The 25,937-nt window shown below is 34.5% G+C and overlaps 1 protein-coding gene across 3 annotated transcripts in view; it reads left to right on the top strand.

The window, feature by feature from the left end:
• GRID2 (glutamate ionotropic receptor delta type subunit 2) overlaps positions 1 to 25,937 on the top strand; it is a 1,659,435-nt gene that overhangs the window by 1,211,544 nt on the left and 421,954 nt on the right. For all 3 annotated transcript variants that reach the window (XM_037830265.1, XM_037830266.1, XM_037830264.1), the window contains exon 10: positions 10,349 to 10,546. In XM_037830265.1, coding sequence (XP_037686193.1) covers positions 10,349 to 10,546 — 198 coding nt within the window. The remainder of the gene's footprint in view (positions 1 to 10,348; positions 10,547 to 25,937) is intronic.

Raw genomic sequence — 25,937 nt, forward strand, 5'->3', positions numbered from 1 at the left:
ACAATAACACCAGATATTGTAAGAGCTAAGTGAGGGGGTGAATGTAAAGTGCTAAGCATGATGATTGGGTAAAGTAAGTTTTTTACTGCTGCTGGTTTTGTTTTCATTTGCTGCTTCTCCTTAGCCTAAAAGCCTCTTTTTTCCTACTGATTTGTCTTACCCTGAACCACCTCTTTTCTATACTCATGTAAGTACATTCTTCTCTCATGTGAGTGTCTCAAGACTTCTGTTCGTCTCTGCTTCAGCATTTACTTTCATCCTCAAACCACTGAAATTTGGCTTCTACTTTCACTTTTCCAAAGAAGCTGCATTTCAAAAGTACTTCATGCTCTCCTAATTGACTAATGAAATGGATGCTGAAAGGCCTTCTTGAAATCCATTCTCTCTTGCTCCCTCCAAGAAGATCTTTTCCTCCTCTTCAAGATCCATTGCCTTCATTGTGTTCTAGATTCCCATCCCTGGTTCTTTCTACATTTTCCCCCTGAAAGACTTCATCTAGTTTCTTGAAAATTACAACCGAATTTTTATTTCTAACCCTGGCCTCTCTCTTATGCTTCAAAGTCATTTATCCTAAGTGTTGTTGATAAAAGTATTATATATTCAAAGACAGAAACTAAGAAAATGTAGAATACAAAAAACTAAAACAATAGCAAAATCTTCCCTTTTCCTCCATTGTAAAATTACTCACTAATATTTTAGCATCTGTCACTTACTAGTTAAACTAAAGTTTCCTTATCCATAACAATGGAGATAATTAGTGCCAAATTCATAGGGCAGTTGGACAAAAATATGCAAAAAACATCTGAAAAGTACACAGTACATAGAAGTCCTATATGTATGTTTTCTGATATTAATTTTGTTATTATTGCTACAGGTTTCAAATTTTAAACACACAAGCACATGGATAATTTTGTACATATTCTTTCCATTTAGCAATAAATGCATGAATGTTTTCAATGTAAATAAATAGCTTTTGTTTGTATAACAGATATGATCAATACTTTTTTCAACTACATATTGAATAGTCTTTACAGTTGCCTCAACATTCCATTAATTTATATGGAACTTGACGTAGTATTTATTTCTCATGTACTGAAATATGTCAGAATACAAATGAAAGTAGTTTTTACAGTGATATTTGGAATCCCTCTATGAAGCAAACAAATAAACAAAACAAATCAATCCCAAACTTAAAATGTTATTCTGAGTTAAAAAAAAAAAAAAAAAAAGACCTGTGGCCAACTCCAAGCAGATGACTATGTACTAGTACACTGAGATGCTGAGGTTGCAAATCAGATATCCTAAAACCAGATTTTTAATTACTTTATAGTGGTCAATCATACAGATATACTTTAAAACAAAAAAAAATCAGTCCCTAATTATCCAATATTTAGAGTGTTTTCAACTTCTTACTATCTAAATAAGTTTGCATTGAACATTCTTTTAGGTACACAGTTGTATTCATTTATGACTACTTAAAAATAAAATTTCAAGAATATGAAAATGTGAAGACATTTGATTTTCTACTGCAAATTTATTTTCTACAGAAGTTGTACCAGTTTTAACTCATATTAATAATGTATAGGAAAGCCTGTTTTTTCACAGCCTTGCTGATACACATAAACATTCTTTTTCATCCTTGCCAATCTGAAGAGCAATAAATAAACCACCTTAAGTTACATCAATTTAAGAGGATAAAAAGTAAATAATTCACCTTCAAAATTTGCTATTGAACTTTTTCCTTTTAAAATTTAAACTTTAAAGATTGTGATGGTTTCAATGATTGTTATTTCTTCTAAGTAACATTGTTTGTCTTTTAAATACTGCATAAGTCACATGTATTCAGGAAATAAAAAAGTACACATTTTCATGCTTCCTACTATTAAATTTGATTGTATATTTAATTTTGTATTCAGTATAAGGTTTTTCAACACTATCTTTAATTCTGTTGTACACATCCACCTTGAGGATGTTAGTCTATTGATTGAAAGCTTTAGTTCCATTAATAGAAGTGAAACATGCTCCAAATAAAATGCATTCAGGAGGAGTCCCAGAAGTGCATACTCTTCCAAAGACTGATGTGTCTGCTGAAGGATATCCAGGAAGTATGGTATAACATTACATTACTTCTCACTAAGTATTTATAACCCCATAACCAATATATCAGCAAATCCCATCAACTCTATCTTTAAGATATCTAGAATCTGATTCCTTCTCATCAAATTAATTTTACTATCACCTCGTGCCAAGTCATAATCATCTTACTTCTGGTTTATTGCAAAAGACTTGCAACTGACATCTCTGCTTTTATCCTTGCAGTCTATTGTCAATAAAGGGTCCCAAGTTGACTCTTAAAACATGACAGATCATGTCCCTCCTCTGCTCAGACCCCTCCAATGGCTTCCTGTTTCAGTCAAGGTAGCAGCTAAAGTCATCACAATGGCCTATAGGCCCTGCCTATGCTCAGCTCCATTCCAGACCAATTACCTCTCAGATCTTCTATCAGGCCATAACTCCCTCAGTCCAAGCTCCACTAAGATCCCTTCTGTCTCTAGAACACACCAGCAAAAGTCCTGCGTAAAGCATTTGCACTTAGTGTTCCATGGGTCTGGAATGTTCTTTCCAGAAACTGTTCCTAATTGAAGGTAAAGCCCTTTCTCACATACTCTTTGTTTTAGTTTGTTATGAATTGAATTATGTCCTCCAAAAAGACATGTTCACACCCTAACCTCTGCTCCTGTGAGTGTGACCTTATTTAGAAATAGGGTCTTTGAAGATGGAATTAGTTAAGATGAGGTCAAACTGGATTAGGGTGAACCCTTATCCAATATGACAGGTGTGCTTATAAGAAGAGAGAAATTTGGACACACAGATAGACAGCCAAGACAGGAGAACAAGGCCATTGGAAGATGGAGGCAGAGATTGAAGTGATGCATCTACAAGCCAAAGAACACCAAGGATGGCAGCAAACACCGGAAACTACAAGAGGCAAAGAAGGATTCTTTCCTATAGGTTTTGAAGGGAGCATGGCCCTGCTGACACCTTGATTTTTTTTTTTTTAAATTAAAGTCAGCTTTATTGAGATGTATTCACATACCATACAATCATCTATAGTGTACAATCAACTGTTCATAGTACCATCACAGATTTATGCATTTATCACCCCAATCTATTTTTGAACATTTTCTTGCACCAGAAAGAATCAGAATAAGAATAAAAAATAAAAATAAAATAGGAATCAGAAGTAAAATACAAGTTATGGGTTTAGGAAGTTAGAATGATTTAATATTTTTTCTAGCTATCACTTATAATTGAATCTTAGTCTGATGAAACTATTTCAGCAAGGATTTTAAAAGAAAACCTTAGTGCAATGTTTTCTCAGCATTTGCTCTTCTATAAAATCTTCCCTGTGAAAACTTAAAATATTTTCATTGTATGTCCCTGTGACTTGCATTTCTTCTCTCCATGCAGCTCAGCTTTACAACACCTATATTGTTTCTATTCTCTCCAGCTGTTCTTTGTGTGTGTTTTCTTGTCCTGGTGCTTGATATCTCTCTAATATCAAATTCCATACCTTTATCCTTTTTGAACTTATAAAAATTTCTAATACCTATATATGGTCTATAAAAATAATGAGGTTTTCCCAAGTGGGATGGTGGTTATTAATTCTGTATATATCAAAGTGGAGTGTGTATCCCTAAGTAAAACAGAAACTCACACTGTAGATAAAGACAACTCTTGTTGCTTTAGCCAAGAGCATGTTTTATCAGAAAAACAATTTTTAACCAGGCAATTAGGAAATGTTCTCATTTTCTCTTTGATGTCTTTGAGCTGCATTTGTGAGCAGAATTGTAAGTAATTTCTAGTGAGTCATTCCGAGGTTTGGCCATCCTGGCATTCTGTAAAATCATGCATATTAAAACCTCTAAATAGCTCTCAGTAAAACCTTGGCCGTAGAGCTTGTAGCTTGTAACTATCAAAAATATGAGATATTTTTCAAACTCTATCACTAGCAAACAATATTGCATAGTTATTAAAATATGGGAATTAACTGAAAAATCTGCAAGTTGCAAACAGTGTTGTAAATCAACTGAGCAATTAGCATCAGTTTTTTTTAAGTGACTGAATACAAATTCAGAATTATGAAGTTATTATCTAATAACTCAACAAGAGATGTGAATAAATCCTTGCTAATATGACAATTATCAAGCACTGAAACACACTATTCTACAATCAGGTCTATGGATCCTCATGCTAATGCACTTAGACTGATAAACCACAGACATTCTGTGAGAGCTTCGTTTATCCCAGTTGCTGAGGCTTGAGCTCAGATAATCTGTCATCCAAATGATCAGCAAATCGAAATTTACAATTTGTTTCCATTTAAAAGCAGACAGGTTTTCACCAACTTAGACTCAGTCCTATGAATACTCTAAAACTAATTGCTTGAAGATGAATTTTAAAGGCAGTATTTTATAATTTCCACCCCTCCACCCTATGATAGAAGATTCAAAGTCGACTGCACATACTTTGAACAATATGTTAAATAGGCACAGACCAAAATGTCTGTGACTGTCATCTAGACTGTTACAAGGACCCTTAATCCTCTCTCTTGCCATGATTCATTCTACACTCTACTCTCAAGATTACTTTCTGATTATTCTATCCCCCTTGCACAAAAGCTTCAGTTCCCTACTTAATAAAAGACAGATACTTTAGTAGGCTTCAATGCCCTCCATTATCTGGTCCTAGTTAATGCACTTTCTTTTTGGTTTCGTTTTATATTGCGACAGGAAAAAGCAAAAAATAATAATTAATGGATAATAAAATAACATCGAGGTAATGACTGCTCAGATAAAAAAAAAATTCATTACCACAGGAGACAACTTCCCTTGTATACTTTCTGATGGTACCCTTTCCCTGCAGCCCAGAGCTCACCAACCACAGGTGACCACTTCTGTGATTTTCTTTATAGTGTCCCCACCTCCATATTAATCCTTAAATAATGCTGGTAAGTTGCCATGTTTCTGAATGTTACATAAATGGAATCAAACTCCATTTTCTTTGGGCATTGCTTTTCTTACTCATTTTTTAAAAATCCATCTTATGTTATTGCATATAGCTCTAGTTTGTTCAGTTTTTAGCTGCTTAGTATTGCATCAATTTATCACAATATATTTTTTCCTTTCCATATTGATGAACATTTGGATTTGTAGATTATTTCCAGATTTTGGTTGTTAGAAACAGTGCTGCTGTAAACAGTCTTGGACATATATTTTAGTGCTCAGAATTCTCAAGTGCTCATGCTCTAGGAGTAGAACTGCTAAGACACAGCTATTCATATCTTTACACTAGATAAATGTTTATGCAACACTCAAAAACAGGCAAATTTAATTTTGGTATAAATATTTCCATACTCTTAGTAGATAATGTCAAAATGTTTTCCAAAGTGGTAGTACCAATTCATACATGTACCTGGAGTGATTGATAGCTCCTAGTTCTTCATATCTTTAACTGTACTTGGGATTACCAGACTAGATCTCTTTCTGTTCCTTTTCTATTTACTATTGCATTGAGGTTTTCTATCTTTTTGTTTATTTCTTCTGTACCCTAGATGTTAATTCTCACCTATTGAAGTTCACTAATTCTCTCCATTTGTTTCTAGTTTGCTGGTAAACTCAGTCTTAAATTCTTGATTTTGATCATTATCATTTCTAATTCTCAAATTTCTGTTGGTTCTTTTTCAACCCTATAAGGCCACTTGTGTATAGTTTCCTGCCAAATTCTTTTATATTTGTCCTTTATTTCTTTAAACATAGTAAACAGATTTTTTGTAATACACATCTGATAAATTTACTATCTGAATTCTTTAAGGATATATTTCTGTTTTATACCAGTTCTCATATATGAAATATACTCTCCTTCCACCTGAAATCTCTGATTTTGTGTTGGACATTGTATTCAAACAATTATTTGATTGAATAATGTGAAGTCTAAAATAAAGATACTTCGCTCGTGAGAGAATTGCACGTGTTTACTCAGGCATCTGGAGTCTTTACCAGTCTATTAGCACCACCTTAAAGTGTGTTAAAATGTGATAAATTATGCATTCTGGATTTAGCTCTGCTTTGAGTTCCATTTCACTTTGAAGTGGTAGATATTGGGGTTCTAGTTTACCATGAGAAAGTTTCTCCATTGTGTTTCTGTCCTTAGAAGTACTCTGGGCTTAGATCTTTCCCTGTAAAGCCATTGCAGATTCCACTATCAGAAAAAAAATACTCTGGGTTCTCATTTTCTCTTCTCTTTTGGCCTGGTAATTTCTTATGCTTATTATTTCTTCAGTGCTTCAAAGAGGCGATTTTAAATTTTCATTGCAGCTTTTATCTCCAAAACTTCCATTTATCTTTTTTATTCTATGGTAAGCTAGAACTATTCAACTTTTCCCTAAAACAGATATACTCTGTTAATTCCACGCCATTGTTTATACTGTTGCAACTGCTTAAATTGTTATCTTCTCTATATACGCCTGCCCAAATCAGACTACTTCCTGAAGACTATACAATATTTCAAATTTTCAATTTAGAAGCATATAACCCCAACATATTCTCACTGAATGGGACTTTAGAGATCATCTAGTCCAATAGGTTTTCACTCTGTGTTTTGAGATCCTCTAAATATTCTGTAAAGGAGACACAGCAACAGTGGGTGGTCAGAGGGGTTTGAACGGTTCTGTTTTGACGTCTTTTGCATGTTGGGCTTCTGATAATATTTTATTAAAATTGTTTCTAATACCTAAGAAAAAGTAGAAAGACAAAAGAAAACCTGATTTTCCAACTCTCTCCATTCATAGGTTAAAAAAAAAAATGAGTTCCAGAAAGAGAAAGTTAAATAAAACAAATGATGACTACTTCTTCTGTAACTTATTATGTGACCTTGAGTTGAAACTCTTTGAACTTAAGATTTTCATTTGTTAAAGAAAAAAAAACATGTTGTGTGCAACCCCCAAAATGGTGATTTTCTTTTCTTATCCAGTTTCCAATGTGTTCCTATGGTATTTTGTTTTTATTTTTTTGAGTACATGTCTTTCCCCTTACTATGTTATCATTATTTTGCAAGTGGTACCCATTACTTTTTACTATAGTCGTCACTATATTGAGTGCAGTAACTTGAAGGCATAGCTTCTTAATGGATATTAAATGGATGCATTTATGAATGAATAAACTTTGAAAAAGAGTTTCAAAGATAAAAGTGGTTAAACAAAACTCAGTATTGCCATAGAGAAGGAATGAGAATCTTTTCCAGAGCTTCAATCTAATTTCTATTGCTATGTTTACCTGTCCAGTATATCGACTGATTTTCCTCATAAAGCATGACTGGTCTGTGGTAGAATTTATGAATAGTGATTCAAAAAATGTAATAGAGCTTAAAAAGAAAGCTGAAAGACATTTATTCAGAAGGAGTGATAGTATGTAATAAAGGTTTATTTAGTGCATAAACTTTAAAGCATGTTCATCAATAATTTATCAACCTTGTTTGAAAGAAATCTTAGTATAACCATTACTATTCCATACCTTTAAATCAATTCTAGCTGATGTTACTATGACCAGATTTTGACTTTAGATACATCATTGAAAGGGATCCATTTACCTAGGGATTTACATATAAAATTCAAATTAAAATAATTCATTGAAAGGAATTAGCATATTAAGAAAATGTAACATAATTTAATGCATTAAAAATTGTTCTAAAGAGAAAGGAGTAAAAATGGAAGAAAAACTAATACTTCATAGCAAAGCACACATTGGAATATTATGTTTTGCCACATCTATCACTTAGCTCTGCAATTAAATTATGTTCTTAATTCTTTACATATCAATTACCTTGACAAGTGTTATTCAATTTCCTGGTGATTAAATTACTGGTAAACTGAACAGAATTGTTAAATTTTCAAGGCCCTGCATAAATAAACAATACACATGACCCAGATTATTGATAAAGGACCAGTTAAATGAGATTTTTCATGAATCCATTGATTTGTCTATGAAAAGATGTTCAAAATCTAGAAATGAATGAGATGCATGGAAGGAAATAAGTGTATGTTCTGTTGTCACCATTTGCAACAAAGTGTAGGCTAACAAAGCCCTGTTAACTATAAAACTTCCAGATATTATTTACATGCTCCCTAAATTTGATCTTTATTTTGGAATTCCTTTTATCCATTCTGATTCTTATGATCTTAGGATGTACTTCAGATAATTTGTGCAATTCATAGCTATTGGCTAGGTCTATATTTTGTCCAACTAACCAAATTAAAAGTAACAAAATCTACTGACTGTCTGGAAGTTTTATTTTATACTTTAAAAAATATAAATATTTTGTAGCATCAAAATGTTTCATATTTTATACATAATATTAAGAGCTTGATAGAATTTTCATTTTTCACTCTTGAATTCGATGTGCTTTAGATTGAAGATGTCAATATTACTAGAAATTTTGATTCATTCTCAAAACTTCTTAGCTATTGATTTATGAATCTATCAAAGTTCATGAGCATCAAATATTACTATAACAGAAAACAAAAAACAGAAGCTTTAAAACAAAATTGAAATTTATTTTCCTCACATTCCAGAACCCTAGAAAGTCAGTCAGAGTCTGGTATCACATTTCAAGTGTCAATGACATAGACTTCTTCTTGTTTCTCTGATGTGTGGTCTAAGGTAGTTGCCAGAGCTCCAGCCATTGTGTGTTCATTCCAGCTATGAGGAAGTAGAAAGGACAGCAAGAGAAAACCCTCTTTTCTTTGAGGAAAAATCCAAGAATTTGGACAATCACTCTGCTTCCATTGCATTGGTCAGAATTTAGTCACATGGCCACACCATGCTTGAAAGAGACTATGTATTGTCTTTATTCTTGGTAATGCTAAAGTAAAAATATATATAATTAAAAAAGAAGAGGAGAATGGCTACCGGGGGACAACTAGCAGTCATCTCTTCTATCTAAATGCTCATTTGCTGATTCATTTAACTGTAAGATAAAATACAAGCAAAGTCAAAAATTTTTAAAGGAGAAAATATAAGTACATCAGAAAACCAAGACTAAAAATATAGAAAATACCGCAAAATTAACATCGTTATAGGTGAGCATCGAATTTAGTGCCAATCTTCTGAGTATTCGAAATGAAAAGGGATACCTACATAATTAATTACCATATTTTTAGCATCCAGAAAATATAAAAACGACATTACTGAGGCAAAATGAAGTTTAAGGTGTTGAACAATTAAATTTATCTCATGATTTTTATAGAAAAAACTGAGTAATTATAGTGGAAAATATTCCTGTAACAGGTGCAGTGATTTTATAAGGTTATTACTTTGTGTTTTTGAGTAAAAGCCAAAAGCAAAGTATTATTTTACATCTCAATGAAGGCTATTTTGTGAGTCCCTGGGGAAAAATAATCCAAGGATAAAATCCTTGGGTAGTCTGGCTTTGATCCAAGGACAGATTTTAGCCTGCCCAGAGGGCTGCATGGACTATTTACACTGTAAACTCTTATCTGTAAATATCACTGTTGCTGAAAGATTTCTGAACAAGTTTAGAAAATTAAGGAATAGGTTATCCAAGTTTCTCAAGTCTGCCAATATGTTTCAAACCAATCGAGCTCTCTTAACACCAGATCTTCTAAAACGTGGCTAGCTTTAAGAGCATAAAACGCAAAAAGATAAAAGAGGTAGAAGCAGAAATCAGTTTGCTGAATTTACTAAAGTGGAAAATTTACCAAAAAGGTAAATGAATTTTTCATAGCAGAGGTAGAGAAGCTATTTTTTGTAAAGAAATGTGTTTATACCATTACAAAATTACTTAGCAAGTAACTCCAATAAATGTAATGTTATAAATTTTAGCTAAATTATGTGTTCTTAGAATTCTTTTTTATTTTTTGAGTGAGTTGTATGTAGATTACATCCATATTTTGATATATATAAACATATATTCCTGAAAATTGATACAATAAATTTATTTTCTTAAATATGATTTTGTTATTGCTGAATTTTAAATAGGTCATGAGATGACAAGGAAAATGAACTCATGGCCCCTGAAATTTTGTGGTCACTTGCATCTAATTTTTGGTATGGCAATAATTAACTGAGAAATAACAAGGAACTGGTTGATTAAATAAACTTAGTTCAGTAATATGATACATTAATAATGCATGAATTATTTGTCTAAATTAATCCTCTCAAAATGTAAAGGTAATTTTTAAACTGCTTGTGAATAAAACTCTTTGAACAATTGGCTTTTGTATTTAGGGCACTATAGATTGGCATCAAGGATTTCTCTTTTTTCCACCTAGGAAGAACCTTTTGTAATGGTCTCTGAAAATGTCTTGGGGAAGCCAAAGAAATACCAGGGCTTCTCCATCGATGTCTTGGATGCCTTATCAAACTACCTGGGTTTTAACTATGAAATTTATGTTGCACCGGATCATAAATATGGGAGCCCACAAGAAGATGGGACATGGAATGGCCTGGTAGGAGAGTTAGTCTTTAAGGTAAGGATTTATTTATTTGTTTATCTCACATCTAAAAGTTGATCTGTAACCCCTGAAAGAAAATGTCAGATAAAATAAGAGCAAAGCAAAGTATTAAGTGGCAGTGTTGAATGCAAAAGTCTCAGACAATACTATTTAATGAAATATGTGGAAAAAATGACAAAATAAAGCTAAAATTTTAAATATTTGCTGTAATAAAAAAGGATCTAGAACAAAGGCTTGTCTTTGCCAAATTTAGACTCCAAAACATTTTGCCAGTATGTGGTACATGATGAAGTCACAGTATAATTTACAAACAGAATTCAGACCATTGTTTCTTTTAAAAATACAATGTCATTGGCAAAATATTTAAAATCCTGATCACTTTAGGAACTAATTTAGTTTCAAGATCTAAGTAGTGTACATCTATGCTTATATTTTTCTGTTTATTCTTTCAATTCTCAAAATGGTGTTTAAATATCTCTATCTCTTTCTTTAGTTCTCAGTTTTTGCTTCATTTTTGAAGCTCTGTTATTAAGTTGCATACCCGTCTATAAATATTAAGTCTTCTTAATAAATTTTTCAATAGTCAGTTTAGGTTTATAATTTACTATTTGATTTGCATGTGTCCACCTTTGTTTTTTTCTCTGCTCCTTCTTTGCCTGACTTCCTTTGCATTAATTGAAAAATTTTTAGTAGTTCCTTTTATTCCTTCGGTTGGCATTTAAGCTATAACTCTCTTTGTATTTCTGTTTGCTTTTTTTATTAGCCTAGAGATAATCATAAACATTCTTAACTTACTATACTCAATTTATAATTACTATCATACCACTTCACATTAAAATGTAATATACTTGCAGCAATGTAATTCTGTCTACGCCCACCCAATTCTTTGTGCTAACATGGTCATATATTTACATCTTATAAGCTCTATATAAGATGTTACAATTTTTTTTAAAATAATTCATTGTTTTGCACAGATATAAAGAAAAAAAAATAGTCACTGATATTTAACCAGATATGTACTAGTTCTGGAGCTCTTCATTCCTTTCTGTGTATTTGAGATCCTATCTGGTGGCATTTACTATCTACCTGAAGAATTTCCTTTAGCTATTTTGAAGTGCAGGCCTACAAGACACATAAATGCTCAACTTTCATTTACTTTAAAATGTCTTTATTTACCCTAATTTTTGAATGATATTTTTGCTATATATCAAGTTCTAGTTTGACAATGGTTTTTTTCTTTTCTTTTCTTTTCCCTTCCCTTCCCTTCCCTTTCCCTTTCCCTTTCCCTTCCTCTTTCCCCTTCTCTTTCCAGCACTTTAAAAATGTTATTCTGTTGTCTTCTACAATGTATTGTTTCTGGTGGGATATTATCCATCATTTATATCCTTATGTACAAAATGTCTTTTTACGTATGTGAAGGGAAGGGAGTGGCTATTTTATAAGCCTCTATTTTTAATGTTTTACAATTTAACTAGAAAGCTTTAAATGTGATTTTCTTCGTATTTATCTTGCTTTGGGTTCACCAAATTTCTGGGATATGTCTCATAAAATTTAAGAAATGTTGGCAATTATTTATTCAATTATTTTTCTACCCTCTTTTTTTTATTTCTCTGTGTGAGGCTCAGAGAACATTTAAGTTAGACCATTTAATGTTGTTTCCAAGTCACTGAGGCCTTGTTCATTTTTCAAAATATTTTTACTCTCTGATCTTCAGATGGAATAATTATACTGATCTACCTTCAAATTTACTGACCTTTCTTCTTTTATCTCCACTTTTCTATTAAGTCCATTTAGTGAAATTTTCATTCTATATAGCTACTTTTCAGTCTTAGAATTTCATTTTTTAAAAACTATTTCCATTTCTCTCCTGAGATTCTTTATCTATTTACGCATTATGATCATCTTTTCTTTTAAGTCCTTGGTCATATACATAAAAACAATCCTTGACTGTTAAAATTTCAATAACTGTGTCATCTCAGGGTCAATTTATATTGACTAGTGGTTTTCATTTTGCATGTAAGAGCATGCCATCATTGTATGATAATTTATAGTTCAGTGAAGTGACTTTACAAATTGTACATTGAGACTTAAAGAAACTAACTGACACGAACACCCTTTTCAGCCTGAAAAGCTATAAAGCTATTCATAGCAACTGGCTCTTTATTTTAATGAAGAGACATTTAGACATTCTCAGTGGGTTTTGAAAAACACCATATTAAGCAGGTGGAGGAGGATAAGCCTACATAAGAGACTTTGAGCAGGCAGAGATATAGGAAGAAAACCAGGAGCATGTGGTGTCATGAAAGGCAAGGGAAGACGGCATTTCAAAAAGGGAAGGGCAGTCAACATTATACAAGGACTGCCAAGATGTCCTGAATACATGACATTCTCCTTAACTTTATTCTGACTGTTATCAGTAGAGAATTTAAGTTCTAATTTTCAGCAATTAAAAGTGCCAATTCAATTATACACATGATAATACAGTAAAATGTCATAAGATAACTTTGGTTAGCAGTGAGATTTATCAAGTTAAAAATTTTTATCAGTTATTTTCACCCCTTTACAGCTAACTAACATGAAATGGCCTAATAATGCTATGACAGAGCTCCAGAAAAGTGAACTTATTATTATTATTACACTTTCTACTGATGTAAATATTTTTTATGAATCTAAGTATATTATAAATAATAGTAAAAATTGCTGTTGAATACCTTTATACATGACAATAAAATTTCTAAAATTAACAGTTAATTAATTAATGCCTGCCTTCCTAAGGGGAGCCAAAATTAAAAGAACATTTCACAATCTATGGCATGATGATTATGGGCAGACCATCACATTAAAAAATAGTCAAAGAAGAAACAATGGAAAGTGTGTACCAAATTCATATGATTGCTCTATGGTGATTGCCAGGGGTGGCACTCAGGCTTCTGAGTAGGGTTTATCTTATGTTAAAGGATCTTCAGTACATAAAAACATTTTAGAGAGGGAAATACAGCCTAAGAGAGCAAATGATTGTCCAAATGTATATATTGAATCTATTTGATAACTAAGAATGTAGCAAAGTCTCCTCTATTCCTTATCTGCCTCTTTACCTTCATGATTTTCTGCAATTCATATGCTGTTAAAATTTATGAGAACACAGATTTCAATGTGAAATAGGTAAATTCTCAGAACAAGAATTAAGGATGTGTTAATGTAACTGATAAATTATTTTCTTCTGGTTTCAAAGAAAGAGCAGAAATGATAAGACCAGAGAGAACTTTGTATAGGAAATAGCAAGTATATGAAATTTAAGATAGAAGTAAAAAACAAAACAAAAACTAAGAAAACAAAGAAAGAGACCTATGAGTTTTAAAGCCAGATGTTCTATTATTCACTTCCTTCCTTGGGCGGTATTCTTTAAAGCCAGCAGCTTTTCAGCTTGGTTTCTCTTGGCACTGAAAGTCTTCCCAAGGGGCAACCAGCACTGGTAGTGTAATAGGAAATCAATGTCCAGATTCTCAATTCCTATTAAGTAATCTTGCCTAAAAATGATCTGCTGGAGAGCATGACCTTGGTTTTTATTCTTTTCCATATCCTTTTCCTGCTTTATAAATTAGAGACATACCTTTCATGCATGTAAAATCTTTCTATGATATGTGGCTCTGGGTATAAATATTTTCTGAGGCACCAAACTAAGATACAATAGAAACACTGGTGCCAATGGAATCTTTTTGTAAGTCGCATGGTGTAATGGTTAATTTCATGTCGACGTGGCTATGTTATGATGTCTAGTTGTTTGGGTGAGCAAACACTGACCTGATTGTTACTGTAAGGGTATTTTATTGAAGGATTTGTATCTATAGTCAGTTGATTGCATCTAAGGTTGACTGCAACTACAATCAACAAAGGAAATTGTCCTCACCTATGCGGAGAGTCTCCTCATCCAATCAGTTGAAGGTCTAAAGGTCAGAACTGAGGCTTTCAGAGCTCTTTGCCAGCCAGCTTCTCCTTGGTAATTCAATTTCACTTTCATTGGAATTACCCAAATTCCAATATGCCCTATGGAATTTGGACTTGCCAATCCCATGACTGTATGAGCCAATTCCTATAACAAATCTCTTAATATTTAGATTGTGATTTTCCACACATAACATGGAAGGATTTCAAGGAATTGAGTGACATGGCTATATATATAAAAAAAAATTCCTTCCTTTCCAACCTATTCATTTTATTAACAAGGTTTCTATGAAAGATGAAAAACAAATAAAAATATAATCTTGATGCTAAACCCTACCTTATTCAAACTTAATCTTGGCCCATGTATATCTGAATTAATTGAAAAATAAAAGTCCAATCCATATCATTAATACCTACATTTCTAATAAAAATCTCTTTTATAGACAGATTGTTTACCAATATAATGATGACTCAATCTAGAAGAATTGTTTTGTACCTACAATTTATTGTCACAAGCTTTTCAATAAAAATTTTAATTTTAATTTGCATACATAGTTTTGATGCAAAAATATAGGTTGGTGATCAAGAAAAGACTTTCAAGAACACATCATATTTGGATAAAGATATTGTGGAGGGTTGTCAAATATAAACATAGTTCAAGAAAAAATAGAACTATATAAATGTCCTAACTATTAAAGAAGAGTGGGAGCTCAAATCACTACAATATTTGGATTGTAATGAATACATTTAAAAGAATGACCTCACAATTTTATTTTGAACTGTTAATATTTATACACCACACATAAGTCAGTGTCCATTCAGTTAAACCATAACCAGTCTTGGAATTTCAGAGGAGAGAATTTAATATATGGGATTGATCACTAAAGTGTTGAAAAGAAGGAAAGAGCAAAAGAGAAAGAGTGGGGGCATTTTGGAAGCAAAAAAGAGGAGGAATAACATGCAGATGTTGTTAAGAACTACCTGTGTCACTTCTGGTAGGTCAAATTATATACTCCAGAAAATATGTTCTTAATCTTCATCCATTCCCATGGGTATGAAACCATTGTAGATAAAACTTTTGGAAAATGTTATTTTTAGTTAAGTTATGGCCAACTGAATCAGGAAGGGTCTCAATGCTATTATTTGAGGCTTTACGGAGAAAGCCATGTGGAGAGACAGAAGATAAAAGTCAGTGGAACCCAGAAGAAAAAAAAGAAGACACTGCCATGTGCATTGCCTTGTCATGGAAAAGCCAAGAACCCAAAGGATAGCAAGCAGCCAACCCCAGAATACCACAGTCTTCAGGGAGAAAGAATCTACTTTGCTGTTTTATCAGTTTTAGACTTCTCTAGCCTAAAAACTGTGAGCCAACAAATTCCCATTGTGTAAGCCAACCGTTGTATGTTATTTGTTTTAGCAGACAGGAAACTAAGACACCCCTGCTCTTGCAGTTGATTCTGTATCTGCTGACTAGGAACTCATCAACTAGGACTGGAACTGCCAAGAGGGTGCTGCATCTGCCCCAGCTCCTGGAGTTGGGAGTCAGCTACCATTACTGCTGCTACAACCACTGAAATAATTCCTTAAAGCAGAAATCTCTTCTCCTTCTTCTGCCATATGATATACTCAAGTGCTTCTTTCTGGCAGGAATTAACAGGAAGCCAGATGGCAAAGGAGCCTTGGGAATGTACTTTGCAGTGTCCTGTCCCTGTAAGCTTTATAGGACAGAGCAGAGTAGAAAATGGTAGATGTGGCACTGAGAGACAGCAGATAAAATACAAGGACTGTCCAGAAATGGTATCCTTTAATATTGAGGTACATAACTAAAAAATTCCTTTTGTGGTTATACCAACAAAAAAGTTTGAGGAGTATGGTTGTGGAAGATTTATTTTTATATAGAGAACAGGACTGATTTGGAACTTAAAAATAATTTATAGCTAATCTCTAACCTCTATTTTACCTGTGAGTTTCCATATTTTGGACTTTATTTTGGTATAAATGATATTAAGTGGAAAAATTACATGGCAAGGGTTTTACCCCCTAGGAGGGCAGATATCAAAATGGAATAATGCCAGAATCCAGGAAATGGAAGAGAAGGAAGAAGAGTAGGATAAATTCTAGTTCTATAAAACTGGGATGAAATATTTATACTTAACATTTAACTAATATGCTAATTCTTAAAAGTTAAAAAAATAGCACTATTGAAAATCCTTTGTCTAATTTCTAAAATTCTAGAACAATATTGGGCTCTTTTGTCACTTCTTTCTCCAGTGCATTTCCACAAGGATCAAGAACTTTTCCTACGGTAGTCTTACTGTAATATTGGAGGTGAGGACAGGATTCTAATCAGTGATTGTAATACCAATAGTGTCATTTTCCTGACAAGGTGTGCTGGTTTATATATATTTGGTCCCCCAAAAAAACCATATTCTTTAATGCAATCTTGTGGGGGCAGACATATTAGTGTTGATTAGGTTGTAACCTTCTGATTGAGTGTTTCCATGGAGATGTCACCAACTCAACTGTGAGTGACACCTTTGATTAGGATGTGACCTCTTGATTGAATGTTTCCATGGAAATATGACCCCATCCATTCAGGGTAGGTCTTGGTTAGTTCACTGGAGTCCTATAAAAAGAGCTCATAAACAGAGGGACCCCAGAGAGCAACTGAGAGTGACATTTTGGAGAGCAGCAGCTGAGGCAGACATTTTGAAGATGGCCGTTGAAAGCAGGGTTTTGCTGATGCTTTGGAGGTACTAGCCCAGAGTTTGCCCCAAGAAGCTGCAGCTTAAAGACACTTTGGAGAATGCCATTTTGAAATGCAACCTGGGAGCAAGCAGATGCCAACCATGTGTCTTCCCAGCTAACAGAGGTTTTCCAGATGCCAATGGCCTTTCGCCAGTGAAGGGACCCTATTGTTGATGCCTTACCTTGGACGCTGTATGGCCTTAAAACTGTAACTTTGTAACCAAATAAACCCCCTTTATAAAAGCCAATCCATTTCTGGTATTTTGCATAATGGTAGCGTTAGCAAACCGAACGCAAGGATTCTCAGGACTAATTGGAAGAAAAAACATGCTTTGGGCCACATAGCTATTCTTGATTGTAATGATTGACATGAATTTGGCAATTCTTTAGTTTTAATAGAAAATGTAGTTCTATTCTATATATTTTAATGTATTGGTGCATTCAGCATAGAAAACATGTATTTTACCAGTTGTTTTATAAATGTTTTTAAATATATATCAATTAACAAGTACTTATTGATCACATGCCATGGTCAAGAAGCTATGGAGAGATGCAAGAGAGAATAAGATATGGCCATCCACAACTAATAAATTACTTTGGTGGCCTCTATGTGCCATGCATTCTGATAGGCATTGGAGACACAAAGATAAATAAAACATGGTTCTTGCTCTTGTTGAGCTCTTAACCTAATAGGAAACATAGATGTTAAACTACATAATTACAAAATAGTGTCGTAAATATGATAAAGATGTAAATCAGATGCTAAGAAAGCTCAGAGAGGGTGTCCAGCTCATTTTGAGGCTATAAATAGGGTAGAGTAAACATAAACTTCTGAAAGGAGAAAATGGGTATCCTGATGGCAAAATAATAAGTAGTAATCATCTAGGCAAAGTTACAGTCATAGAAAGCAAGGGGAATCCACCACTAGAGAAAAGAGCAAAAGCAAAGACAGAAAGGGGAGATGTAACACGGTAAGCAGAGACTTTAATGCAGTTCTATTTCTAGAGGATGCCTAGCAAAGACTACAGGGAGAATAGGAGGTAGATCATGAGGGTTTTGTATACTATATTAAAGTACATTGATGTTCTGCTATGGATAACACATAGAACTACTGAACTTTCTGAAAAGAGAACTCCAAGCAAGAAGTGGTGACAATCTGTTCTAATAACTAATAACACTAATTTGGTGCTAATAACACTAATAGTATGAATGGAGTGAAAGATGCCATTAGAGACATAAATGACTTAATGACTAAGGTGAGGGGCAGAGAGGAGTCAAGGATAATCAGTTGGGTAACTAACTGGGAAAGAGACTGTGGAAAAGGATTTAGTGAGGAAAGGAATGAGGCCAATTAGTGTGTAGGATGAGTTAGATGTACATGTTGGATATTCATGGATATGTAAGACTCTGAAGCTTACCAAAAGGCATACATTTGTGAGGTAGTCATCAGCCAATGTGTGATAGCTAAACACATGAAAGTGTACAAGATTGTCAAAGAATATACTGAGTAAAAAGGTAGCTGGGTTGATCTTAGGATGAAACCCTGATGAAAGACACTACTTTTAAGAACTGACAGAGGAAGAAGAGTTTACACAAAAAACAAACAAGCAAACAAACAAACAAAAAACAGTATAGATAGCAAGAGAGGCATGAGAGAATGATGGGAGAAGAGGCCAGGCCATGAGAGTTTCAAGAACTAAAATAAGATAAATGACGTAAAAAAAAGAAATCTATGATAAGGACTGTCAAATGTCCACCAATTGGCTATTTGAAAGTTGTTGGTAACCTAAGCCAGTACTGTTTGGTAGAGTGGGCAGAGGGGGGGTAGAAGCCAGATTACAAAAGTTTGTGGGAGAACTTGAAGATGAAAAGGTGAAAGTAACATGCTTATCTATTACCCTTTTAGAAAGTTTAGATGGGGAGGGAATATAAAAAGAGGTAATGGTAGGGCAGATTATTGTTCAGGTATTTTGTTGTTGTTGTTTAAGTTAATAGAGTCTTAAATATAATTACAAACTATGGAAGAAAAATAAAGGAGAATTGATTATAAGAAAAAGAAGTTATTATGTGAGCTATAAAGATGCCAGAGGAGATGGAATAAAAGATTAGATTGAGAGTTGACTTTGATAGGGTAAAGATATTTCTCTGATACCAAAAAAAACATGATGATAATGTGTTTGATTATAGTTCAACCAGTAGACAGAAGATTGGAGGTTAAGGGAAATCCTATCATATTGCTTCACATTTCTGGATAAAAATAAGAGATAAAGTCTTTTGACGGTGATGAGGACAGGTATTACTTAACAGTCTACAGGAGATTGATGCGAGTTTGAAATAGATATTGAGGAAAGTGAGAGTAATCGCTAAACTAGAATAGATAAAAGAATGGATCAGTTGTGCTGAGAATTAAGCTGAGGTTTATCTTTCATTGCTACTAGTTTTCACAGTGGTGTGACTTTCTTCATTTGCGATTGAATTACCAAGTATAGGAGCAGAGAAGACTAAAACATCCATATGGTTGAGATATGGTGATGAACTTAGCAAGGAAATTGAGTGAAATGAAAGAAAAGCTCAAACTATCTAGGAAGCCTGACCATGCTGAATGAGACAGACCTGGATAAAATTTTGGAAGAATTTATTGGATGGCAATAGGAGGATGAAAAATAGATACAGTAAAATTGAAGATATGAGAGAGCTAGTAGGTTGGAAAGAGGTAACCAGAGACTGAAATATTAAAGGTCTAGGATTTGACCCTGAGGGTCATGGCAGAATATTAGAGGAGACAAAGTAATTGGAGTTAAAAATGGCCCAAAATGATTGTTGAAGAGTCATCTACATTGATACTGAAATCTCTTAGGAAGTTGGCAGATTGAGGGGCAAAGAGGAATATTGAGCCTGAGCTCAAAGTTTTTAGTAAATGTTAAGAAAATATTGTGAAGTCTGTCTAGTAGAGACAATAAGATAAGTCCCTCTGAGAAGGCACACATTTGATTGACAAAGCAAAATAATACAAAAATGGAGATAGCATACACAGAGTCTCATCATTAAAAAACAGAAATCAGATTCCTTGGTTATCTGAGAAAAGACAAAACTGCATAACCTTTAATAAATAATGAACATGATGAAAGTGAATTCTCACTCCAGGTAAACTCAAAATAAGGATAAATTATTGCCCAAGTCATCTACAATCTCTTGATCTTTTTCTTTGCTTCCTGTGCTCATTCCTCCTCCCACTCCTCCAGAGTAGCTAATAGCTAATAGAACCTTCACTGATTTCTCCAGTGCCATTTAATCAGTTAGATGCTAATTTTTTATTTAAATCTCCACAATCATCAATCCAAGCATATCCCATGCCTATCCAGTCTCTATTCCTAGTCTCATTCTCCATCGTTGGCATTCTTCTCAGTTGCTAAAGCTCATCGTTTACTTCAAGGACTATGTGAATCTACTATGAGACCCTTGTTTTTGCACTCAAAATCCTTCCACTTATTCTCTCATCCTTATTTTCAATATAGAGGCTTTGGTGTAAAATAGACATTAGTAGTGGATACTGGCTACACACTTATTAGCTATATGAATCTAAGAGAGTTTTTAACCTCTTGAATTACAGTGCTCACATCTTATCTGTGGAATTGAGCTATTGTGAAGATTAACCAAAAAATGAATTCAGGAGTATGCTGTTGATGTTGTTGATGGTAAATATCTTGCCTTCCAACATAGGTAGATTGGTAAAATATTCCTCAGATTCTATATTTTAAAATATAATGGGTTCTTTCAGGGATTGAATCATGCATCCACAAAACAAGCTCAAGTCTTAACCCCAGTTCCTATGGATGTGGATTCATTTGTAAATAAGATCTTTGAAAAGCCTATTAACATGAGGCAAAATTGCATGAGGGTGGGCTTTATTCCAATACAACTGGAGTCTTTATATGCAAAGGAAATTTGGACATGGAAGTAGAAGCCAAAAGAGAAGACAGGAGACAAAACTCCATGTGACAGAGGTAGAGATTGAGCCACCACCAGAATACTATAGACTTCAGAGGAAGCATGGCCTACTGATACCTTGATTTTGGACTTCTAGCCTCTGAAATTATTTATTGTGAGCCAATAAATTCCTGTTGTTGAGCCAACAAGTTTGCGGTATTTGTTATAGCAGCCCTATAAACTAAGACAGGTTCAATATATAGTCTGAATGTAGAACCGACAGGGTTTGCTGATAAATTAGAAGGGGCAGGTGAAAGAAAAAGCAAAAGCAAATATATCTTCTAACTCAAGTCTTTATATCTTGTTTTTCTGCTGCAGTAGCAGAAAAAGTCTTCCTTTTTTCCATTTTTCCCTAGCTCCACTCACCACCTTATTTCTAGCCATAATCATCTCTTCCTTGGATGGCAGCTATAGAGTTTCAATTATTCTCCTCTTTCCACTCTTCAATATACCTTTAAAATCCATGTTGAGTGATGCAGTCACTCCTCTGTTGACAGCCATTTGATGGCTTCCCATCCTACTCTGGGTAAAATCCACTCTTAAAATTGTCTACATAATCTACCCTACCAATTACCTTTCCTACTCTTCTCCTACTATTTCTCCCTCGCTCACCATGCTGTAATGCAGACCCGCGGTCCTCCTTGCTCTTCCCATATACTTGCTGAACTTAGCCATTAGCACTTCCTGGTCTATCTTGCCTGAAATGCTTGGTAGTTTGAAGCTGTTATGTACCCCAAAAAGGTCATGTTCTTTTGGTCCAATCCTGTTGGTACAGAACTACTGTAAGTGGGACCTTTTTGATTAGGTTATTTCCATTGAAATGTGACCCACCCCATTCAGGGTGGGTCTTAATCACTTTACTGGAGTCCTTTATAAGAGGATGAAGGACATAGGAATACCCCAGAAAGCACAGAAAAGTCCCAGAGAAGCTAAAAGATGAAATTAAGAGAAGCTCACAGAAAAAGTTCCTGAGAAGCTGAGAGGAAGCCACTGAAGCCAGAAGCCAGAAGCATCAAAACCTGGGAGAGAAGGACAAGCAGATGCCAGCCATGTGGCAGAAGTGTCTTGGTGCCAACAGCCTTTCTTCAGGAAGAAGATATCATCCTGCTGATGCTTTAATTTGGACATTTTCCTGGTCTTAGGACTGTAAATTTGTAAGCCAATAAATCCCTGTTGTTAAAAACCAGTCCATTTCTGGTATATTGTATTTCATCATCTTTAGCAAATGGTGCTCTTCCACCAGTTATCTGTGTCTCCACCTCATTTTTTTCAAGTCTATGTTTAAAAGTTAATTTATCAGAGCCTTTCATGATCACCCTATTTCAAATAGTTCCAACCACTGCACTTTGCCCCTTACCCTGTTTTGTTTTTCTTCATAATACATATTGCCATCTTATTATATACTTGTTCAAATGTCTTCCCCTGCTAAAATATTAGCTTAATTTGGGCAAAGATTTTGTAGATTTGGTTTACCATTGAATCCTCTGTATCTTGAACATATTTGTATAATGAAAGAACTAATAGAAGTCAAGTGATCTTGATCTTTTAAGATATGTAATAGATAATAATCCTCTAATTAAAAATTTTCAATGGTTCCCATTGGTCTTCTAATAATATCAACCAACCTACCAAAGCTTGCAAAACTTGATCTTATCTAAAAGACGTTTCTATCTTTATTGTAAGGCTAAATTTTGGGCTCTTGATCAAATATGTCCTTATTATTTTAAGCTCTTATTCCCTTAATTATATAGGGACTAAAATATATGTAATAATAGTCACTCACTCCCATTCCTCTACAGTTGGATTGAGGGTAGCATTTACTGGCATGGGTAAGACTAAGGAAGAAAATATTTGGAAGGGAGTATGGAATCAAAATTAATATTTTGGAAATGAGTAATAATAGTAACTACATTTTAGAATTGCCAGGTGCTATTCTAAAGCGTTATAGATACTGACTTCTTAAATCCTTATAACAACTCTATGAAATAGATACTATTAGCCCCTTCCCCCCATGTAGGTGTGAAAACTAAGGCACAGGGAGGGTAAGTGATTTGCTCAAGATCACTTAGCTAATGTCAGTTATTTCGCTGCTCAAGCAAATACCATGAAACAGTTCAGCCTAAACAAGGAATTTATTCACTCACAGTTTTGAGGCTGAGAAAATGTCCAAATCAAGGTATCATCAAGGCAATGCTTTCTCCTTGAAGACTGTGCCATTCTGGGCTGGCTGCCAGTGATCCTTGGCTCCTCTCTTACACGGGAAGGCACATGGCAGCGTCGCCTGGTCTCTTCCTTCTCTTCTGGGTTCTGCTTCAGCTTCTTGCTTCCTGTAGCTTTCTCTGTCTGTATGAATTTCACATCACTTGTAAGGACTCCAATAATAGGATTAAGACCCATCCTGATTGAGGCAGGGCACATCTTAACAGAAATAGCCTCATCAGAAGGTCCTACTTAAAATGGGTTTACACCCACAGGTAAATTTCAGAACATGTTCCTCTGGAGTACATACAGCTTCAACCCACCCCAGCTAATAAGTGGAAGAACTAGGATAGGAACTCAAGTTGTTTGATTCCAGATCCCATTCTATTAACAACTGTGGATATGCCACCTCAGAGCTATACAAATGGAAAATGAAATAAGTAATTTGACTTATGAGTCTGGAGTTCATGAAAGGATTCTAGGATGGACATATACATTTGAAACTATTCAGAATATAGATGAAATTTATATTGCTCCTTTACCTTTCTTTCCCCCCATGTCTCATATCATCAACCTTTTTCACATTCCCTGCTACTACTACAATGCTTGAAAATAGCCTCTATCTTAAAACAATCTTCTTATATTTTCCAAGCTAAATTAATTAGGTCTCTTCCTTTGCAAATGATAATCCAGTTAAAGTTAAATGATAATTTAACAGTTCACAAAGCTGAACTATACAGGGATAAGATCCAGTGCATTTCTCCAGGCCTTGTTATTATTCTCTTTGTCTCTCAGCTCTGCTTTCCTTCAAGATGCCTCAGTTCTCAGGTGGTCTCCTTTTTTTGGCCACAGGGTGACTTTCAGCGACTCCATCGTCTCATCTATTCTAATATAAGCATAGATTCTCTTTTACCAACATTTCAATATAGCACCTCAGCTTTAAGATCCACTGGATCTGACTGTGAAGTACTGTGGCCAGGAGGAGGCAGTGCTCTCAGTGCCTGGGTCAAAGGCCCAACTCTAGCCCTGAGGGCAGGAGTAAGTCAGTGCAAAACAATTGGAGGAAACTTGGAGGAATGTTGAGTCCCTAAGGGACATAGGGATGCTCTTATCAGATGGAGGGATAATGGATATTGGGCAGACAAAAGATAATTCTTCATAGGCTTAAAAAGAACAGACATGTTAACTTTCAAAGTGCAGCTCAACAAGTTGTTATATAGGTAATTTAAAAAAATGTTATGGGTTACATTTCCACGGTTTCAGTTCTTTCGTTATTGTGAAATACAAGATATACACAGAAAGTGATAGCTTTCAAAGCACAATTCAATGAATAGCTATAGAGCAGATTTCAAACAATTTTATAGGTTACAGTTCCACCATTTCAGTTATTTCCTTCTAGCTATTCTAACACCCTAGCATCTAAAAATATATATGTAAAAATAAAGTTTCAGTATTTGTAATCATTTGCTAAATCCTATCTTGTCTGTTGCCACCCCTTCCTCTCATTTAATCACTTTCTGAATCTTCAGGGATGTCTAGGCAGTGAGCACCATAACCTGTTCATACTGAAAGGGGGTGTCAACATGGGGAAGGGGGCTGCATCAGGTTGATGCTCTTAAAAAGGCTGTTGTCTCTGGGTTCCAGAACTTGTCTGGCATAGGAACACTCTGGTGGATTTAAGTTTCTGAGAGATTAAACGTAGTGAGAGAATCTTTTATAGAATCTCAGATAGGGACCTAGGTATTTTGGGACTACTGTTGGTTAGGGCATGGCATACTGTGTCCATTTGGGATATCTAGCTGGAGATTGCATAAGAGAAACCTCCAGGACAGCCTCTTGACTCTATTTGAGATCTCTTAGCCACTGTAACCTTATTTTGTTACCTTTCTGCTCCCCCTTTTGGTCAAGTAGGGCATTTTCAATCCCTTGATGCCAGAGCCAGGCTCCTTCCTGGGTGTCATGTCCCACATCAGCAGGGAGATTCATTCCCCTGGGATTCATGTCCCACATTGTGGGGAGGTTGCTGAATGTCTTTGCCAAGTTGGGCTTAGAAAGAGAAAGGTCACATCTGAGCAACAAAAGAGGTTCTCTGGAGGTGCCTCTTAGGCATAATTATAGGAAGGCTTAGCCTCCCATTTACAGCCCTGAGTTTCATAAGAGCAAGCCTCAAGGTTGAGGGCCTGATTTATTAAGTAGTGGGTTCCTAATTTCACATAACATATATTCTGTCCCAAGATAAACAGTTTCTCACATTATCTTCACTTATTTGTAAGATCATCATCCCTCTCAATTTTAAACAATTATCATAATATAAAACATCCTAGAGCTCTTATTAGCCACTATTATTCATCCTCAGTATTAGTGTAGTGGTGGTAAGATATGTCTATTAAATATAGTCTATAATATGTAATGGGTAGTTTTTTTTTTCCACATACCACTCTGTTGTTAACTCTTTGTATCAGTGTCATAACTTTGGTGGGCATCTTTGATTTGCATATTTATGTCATCTAAGAGGGTTGGAAAGTTTTCC

Source organism: Choloepus didactylus, chromosome 3, assembly GCF_015220235.1.
Source record: "Choloepus didactylus isolate mChoDid1 chromosome 3, mChoDid1.pri, whole genome shotgun sequence".
In the NCBI taxonomy this organism is placed as follows: Eukaryota; Metazoa; Chordata; class Mammalia; order Pilosa; family Megalonychidae; genus Choloepus; species Choloepus didactylus.